At 37.8% G+C, this 6,741-nt stretch overlaps 1 protein-coding gene across 1 annotated transcript; it reads left to right on the forward strand.

The window, feature by feature from the left end:
* The first annotated feature begins 7 nt into the window (after positions 1–7).
* LOC119882356 (extracellular calcium-sensing receptor-like) lies at positions 8–3,986 on the forward strand. Its single transcript, XM_038692370.1, has 6 exons — positions 8–198; positions 419–716; positions 875–1,669; positions 1,847–2,074; positions 2,221–2,344; positions 3,073–3,986. The coding sequence occupies exons 1-6, from the start codon at positions 23–25 to the stop codon at positions 3,984–3,986; spliced, it is 2,535 nt and encodes an 844-aa protein (XP_038548298.1). The 5' UTR covers positions 8–22.
* Positions 3,987–6,741: the final 2,755 nt, after the last annotated feature.

Raw genomic sequence — 6,741 nt, forward strand, 5'->3', positions numbered from 1 at the left:
GGCACTCTTACAGCTGTTATTGATGGCTACTGTCTCTCAGGCTGAGGAGACGGTCTGCAGGCAGAGAGGTGATTCTGAGAACCCCCAGCTATCTAAGGATGGGGACATCATGTTGGGGGGAATGTTCTCTTTCCACAGCACCTGGAAAGATAGACAGGATACCTACATGCACAAACCACTGCCAACGGAATGCACCAGGTAAATATACAATATAAATCTTTTTATATTTAAAATATGTAAGAAGAAGTGAGCATGATTCAAAAAAGGTACAAAAAAGGTTAAACTGTAAACTGTAAAGTCAGAAATATTCCTTGTTATGTGTATTAACAAATCAAATGTTTTCTTTTACTATGGTATTGTTTCTGTTTCAAGGACAAATTTCTTACAATTCCAACAATGTATAACTTTATGCACCAAGTTTGCTTTTCAGAGAGTTTCAGTTGGCTCAGGCCATGCTCTTTGCCATAGAGGAGATTAATAACAGCACAGAGCTACTGCCTGGCATATTACTAGGCTATAGGATCTATGATGTATGTGGCTCCATTGCCAGAGGTGTGAGGGCTGCACTGGCTTTGGCTAATGGTAATGAAGTGGTATCTGCATCCTCCGAGGCACCATGTACCAGACCTGCCCAAGTGCAGGCCATTATGGGAGAGACAGCTTCCTCTCTTTCCATGGCTATAGCTACTGTCATCGGACCCTTTCACATCCCACTGGTGGGTAAGACAGGAAAAAAGATGAAATGATATTCGTGAAAAATAATTATTCTGTAATTCTTCCAGCTGGTCATAGCAAAAGTGAATTGTAGTGTGCTGTGCAAACATTTCATATTTTACATCTTTATCTTGGGATATCAATCATTTTTTTCTTTTAGATCAGCCACTTTGCTACTTGTGCTTGTCTCAGCGATAAAACCAAATACCCATCCTTCCTCAGAACAATATCCAGTGACTACTACCAGAGCAGAGCCCTGGCACAGTTGGTCAAGCACTTTGGCTGGACTTGGGTTGGAGCTATTAGAACAAATGATGATTATGGGAATAATGGCATGGCCACATTCACAGAGACTGCCCAGCAGCTGGGCATCTGTTTAGAGTACTCTGTATCTGCATTTACAACAGATCCACCAGACAAAATACACAAGATAATGGAAATTATCAAGGCTTCCACTTCCAAGGTGATTGTTGCTTTCATCTCCCCTTCAGATATGGATGTGGTAATACATGCGTTGTCTCAACACAACTTGACTGGGTACCAGTGGGTAGGCAGTGAGGCTTGGATCTTGGATTCCCAAACTGCAGCCATGGATAGGCATCACATTCTGGATGGTGCCATAGGCCTGGCCATTCCCAGAGCACATGTCAGTGGAATGAGAGAGTTCATGTTGGATGTGAAGCCACTCAATTCATCTAGTAATTACATTTTTACAGAGTTTTGGGAGGCATTATTTAGCTGTAAGTTCAAGCAGTCAAAGTCATCAGCAGGCAATCAGAAGGAATGTACTGGACATGAAGATCTGACTGGAGTACAAAATAGCTTCACTGATATGTCACTCATGCCTATATTTAACAACATCTATAAAGGGGTGTATGCTGTGGCCCACGCACTTCACAGTATTCTTAACTGTAATAAAACATGCAACAACACGGCACAGCTAGATCCATTCATGGTGAGTTGAAGACCGAAGACTTAAGTTGTTATTTTTAGATTAAGTCATATTTTTTAAAACAGGTTTAAATTTTGAAAAATAAATTGTGCAGTGTGTTTATCATGCTGTTGAGACAAAATGCTTATATGATGACAATGTTTGTCAGGTAATGTTTTACATTTATGCAAATCTTCTTAGATTTTACAGCACATAAGAAAGATTCGGTTCAAAACAAAGGAAGGAGATGAGGTTTACTTTAATGAGAAAGGAGACCCAGCAGCAAAGTATGAAATTATAAACTGGCAGCCAAAAGAAAATAGCATTGTGGACTTTGTCACAGTTGGTTTTCATGATGCGTCTTTACCTGCCGACAAACAGCTGAATCTGCAAAATAAGTCTATCATTTGGGCACAGAACTCAAAACACGTAAGTTACCATGTGATTACTTTAATTGTTAATGGTCTATTTGAATTGTTATATTCATATAAATTTTATTATAGATGCTTGCAAAGATAACACAATGTCAAAGTGAATGCCCATACACTTTAATCATACTTGTTTTGTTCATGCAGGTGCCTTTGTCAGTTTGCAGTGAGAAATGTCCCCCAGGGACTCGTAAGGTTCTCCAGAAAGGAAAGCCTGTTTGCTGCTATGACTGTTTAAAATGTGCAGAGGGAGAAATTAGCAACATTACAGGTGTAGTAATAATTAATGCAAGACAAAACAAAGTTGTAATGTTCACATTTGATTTTTAAGAAAATGCACAGCTTTTTTTTATCTGATTCCAAAAGCATGGGGGATTCCCTGCAGAGCATATATATATAGATATATATAACATGTAGTATATACATAAATGTGTACACAGGAAATGCATATCAAAGTTAAAGCACCAATGCAAAATGTTTATACAACTCAAGTGTGTTTTTTATATTATATATTAATAATAATTTAATAATATTTTAATAAGAATATTATAAATATGGAAAAACTATGGGTAACAAGTTATGAAATGGTCATTAAAGGTTCAGCTCACTCAAACTGCAAAAAGAGTATTTTCCTCATCTCCTCATCCTTAACATCAATTCAATAAATGCATTGAAAGTGAATTATATTAAAGCTTTGCTACAGGATTGAACATTTCCATTTGAGAAACACAACAGCATGATACCTTTCAAGAAACAAAATGTATAATGCTTAGGTACTAAGATAGGAATTTCATAGATTATGCTGTATCTTTAAGATTCAGATATTTAATGAAAATCGCATGCAGTTGTCATAATGTTATCCATTTAATATATGGTAATCATAATAGCATAATCTTATCTTGTATTGTCTGTTTTGTCGGCAGAAAAGATACAACATCGACACAAAAACAGACAAATGTACTGAGCTAGTCTAATACTTGCTTTAATGATATTTTTCAGATTCTATCACCTGTGTGAGGTGCCATCCAGAATTTTGGTCAAATGAGAGAAGAGCTGCCTGTGTAAATAAGGAGGCAGAGTTTTTGTCATATGAAGAGATTATGGGAGCACTGCTCACTGCTGCCTCCCTATTTGGAACATGCATAACTGCTGTTGTGGCAATAATTTTCTTCAGATACAGGCAGACTCCTATTGTCAGGGCCAACAACTCTGAGCTGAGTTTCCTGCTGCTTTTCTCCTTGACCCTTTGTTTCCTGTGTTCTCTGACCTTCATCGGTCGGCCCTCTGAGTGGTCCTGCATGCTGCGCCACACAGCATTCAGCATCACCTTTGTCCTCTGTATCTCCTGTGTTCTGGGGAAAACAATAGTGGTGTTAATGGCCTTCAGGGCCACACTTCCAGGTAGTAATGTGATGAAATGGTTTGGGCCTGCACAACAGAAACTCAGTGTTCTGGGCTTCACTCTCATACAAGTCATCATATGTATCCTCTGGTTAACGATTTCTCCTCCTTTTCCATTTAAGAATTTTAAGAAGTTCAAGGACAAAATCATCTTAGAGTGTGCTCTGGGCTCAGCTGTAGGCTTTTGGGCTGTACTTGGTTACATAGGACTTCTGGCCATTTTATGTTTTATTCTTGCTTTTCTGGCTCGGAAATTGCCTGATAATTTCAATGAAGCCAAATTTATCACTTTTAGCATGCTGATATTCTGCGCAGTATGGATCACTTTTATCCCAGCGTATGTCAGCTCTCCTGGAAAGTTCAGTGTTGCTGTGGAGATATTTGCTATTCTGGCTTCAAGTTTTGGACTGCTCATTTGTATATTTATTCCAAAATGTTATATTATCTTACTGAAACCAGAGAAGAATACAAAAAAGAGTTTGATGGGAAAAGGGGCACCAAAATCGCTCTGAAAACTTGCCAACTTGAAAACCAAAATATGCTTGCAAAGGGATTCTAGTGCCGTTATAATCTTTACATAATATTTTGTTAACTAGACCCAACCAAAATTGGAACCTTCTACTGATTTTCGTGCATGCACGGAAAACATGTTTGTCTCCCATTCAGGCCTCGAACAACACAACAACATATATCACAGTGTACTCAGGAATGCTCTCATCAGAGGACTCAATTGGGAGCACAAAACCACAGCAGCTCAAACCTGCACTGGTTGGACTGCTCATTTCTATATTTATTCCAAAATGTTATATTATCTTACTGAAACCAGAGAAGAATACAAAAAAGAATATGATGGGGAAGGGGGCACTATAATCCTTTTGAAATCTTAAAATAATAGGGTGGCAAAGGCATTCTACATCCATTACAATTTTTGTATTGCTTTGTTTACCGGACTGTCAAATAGACATTTATGTTTAATCAAAAAACAAACCACTGGTCTGACTTTACTATCTTTATTGTGAGCAATGCGTTTCGCCCATTGCTTCCTCAGGCTCACACAGTGAAATTGCAAAAGCACTCACAGGTGTGTTAAGTAGACCCTGTGCAGGTCTTGTGACCAGCACAATCCACATTGTCCATGATGTAAGGGCAGAAAATTGTTTTCTTACACTTATAATCTTTTATGCAAGTACTTATAAGAGTGCTATTTTTCTCCTTTTATTATGTCTTATATATTGTTTTAAATCTTCAACCTGTTCCCCTCTTTATTATTGTTCTTGTTATTCCAGTCTGTCCACATGTGTGGGGTTTAGGTCAGGGATGTGGGGTTGTTGATTGTTTTCCTCACTAGCCATTCTTCTCCTTCCTTGACTGGGACCAGTCAAGGATCTTTTGTTCCCCAAAACAAAGATGCTCAGACTGTACCACTGAATGCACCGTAGACCAGTGTGCGGTAGTTTGTTTTTTGATTTTTCATAGACATCCTGCTATCTACCAGCACCTGATTGTTGTTGCTGTGCTCGAGGAATTTCTTAGACATTTATGTTTATTTTGTTAAGACTTATACTGGACTACTGTAGTATTTTTCCAATATAGATATGATTAAGTTCAAATAAATGCATTCAATACAATTTATGAAATTGTAATCAAAGAATAAAATACACAATTTCATAGACAAAAAGTCTTTGCTTTAACCTTCCTTTGATCTCCTGAGGCTTGAGTTCAACTTTCCTCTTGCTGTTAATTGTGCATTGAGCCCTGCCATGAGCTGTAGAGCTGACTGGCCCGGCCCAAAGAGCAAAACAGAGCAGAGCTATGCCATTGTTGAGACTGCTCCTCTTGGCTCTGTTAGTGGTTACAGGGACTGCAAGATTCAGCACAACTAGCTTAACTGGCCCAATATGGCGACTTTGCTGTTGTAGGCTACTTTTCATTGCACACAGCGCAGGATTATGTAATGAACACATTTCAGATAATTCCAGAAGTAAAAAAATACAAGTATGTATTGCTAGGCCTATATACAGTATTTTAAATGATTTGTGTTTTTTGTACTGTATTTCATCATTTCATTTTTCACCACTCCAGGCTATCTCTGTTGCTCTGTTTTGCTGTTACAGCCCATAACTTTACAGCTTTGATTCACTTTCACCACACTCAGCCACAACAGGCTGTATTTGGCTAATACCCACTGAAGGCCACCTGCCAAGACCCAGATGTCACACTGACAAAGTTAGCAACTAGCTGGTGAGCATAGTAGAGCATTTAAAAGCTAAAGAGTTGGTGGAGACCTAAACAGAGTGAGCAGAACAGAAGAGTTAAAATTGGACTTAACCCTACTGTTACGTTTGTTTTCAGAATGAATCAGCAATGATGGTCCTGGGTCAATTTGACTAATTTGACCAAAAGTGTCAGAACCAAAAAAATCCCATTTAACATTGTTTATATCTCATTATTAACTCTGTTACCAATCATTTCAATCAATATTTAATGCAACTGTGTTCTTTACCTCCGACAGATTGTGGTTAAATGAGGATAATTCACTTGTTTTTAATAAAAAATGCATGTTAAAACCTTTTTTTAAAGTACTTTGGAAAGACATCCCTATAAAATACAATGGGTGTACATGAAATAGATTTTTTACTTTTTTAAATTTAAATTTTTAATTTTTATGGAGTATTGATAAATTAGCACAAGCCTCCTCAAATGAGTCATGAGGATTTGTATTGAACGTAAACTTTATTTAAGCACTGTTTTTGATCCAGAAATTAATAAAATAACAATACAACAAAATAATCAACGTGAAAATGGTGCATGTGTATGTGCGTCTGTGAGTCTCCTCAGCACACAAGTGACATGTCAACCCGTTGTGATAGTAAACACGATTTAGAACCAGAAATACAAAACAAAAATGAATAGGCAGAAATGAACAAGGTGCATGTATGTGCATCTACACAGCACATGAGGGACATGTCATCACAGTGTGCTTTGTGCAGATGAATTTTGCACATTTTACACAGGTCATGCTCGTCTTTATGTCATCAGATGACTTGCAGACCTGGCACATCTTCCTCTTTCCCCCAGCAGCAGCCTAGAAAGAAAATGATTACTATGTTTTTATTCTGATCTCAAGACACACACTCAACGTGCTCTGACACAGACACACTTTATTTGACATTTCTGACCACTTTTAGCCTCCACTTTGACTGCTGGGTCAAATATTGACCTGAACAGTATCTATGTAAATATCTTAATTGTATATCTTTTTGAGGT

Source organism: Micropterus salmoides, unplaced genomic scaffold (assembly GCF_014851395.1).
Source record: "Micropterus salmoides isolate LMB-PRFRI ecotype aquatic unplaced genomic scaffold, ASM1485139v1 Ms_hic_scaffold_3, whole genome shotgun sequence".
Lineage (NCBI taxonomy): Eukaryota > Metazoa > Chordata > Actinopteri > Centrarchiformes > Centrarchidae > Micropterus > Micropterus salmoides.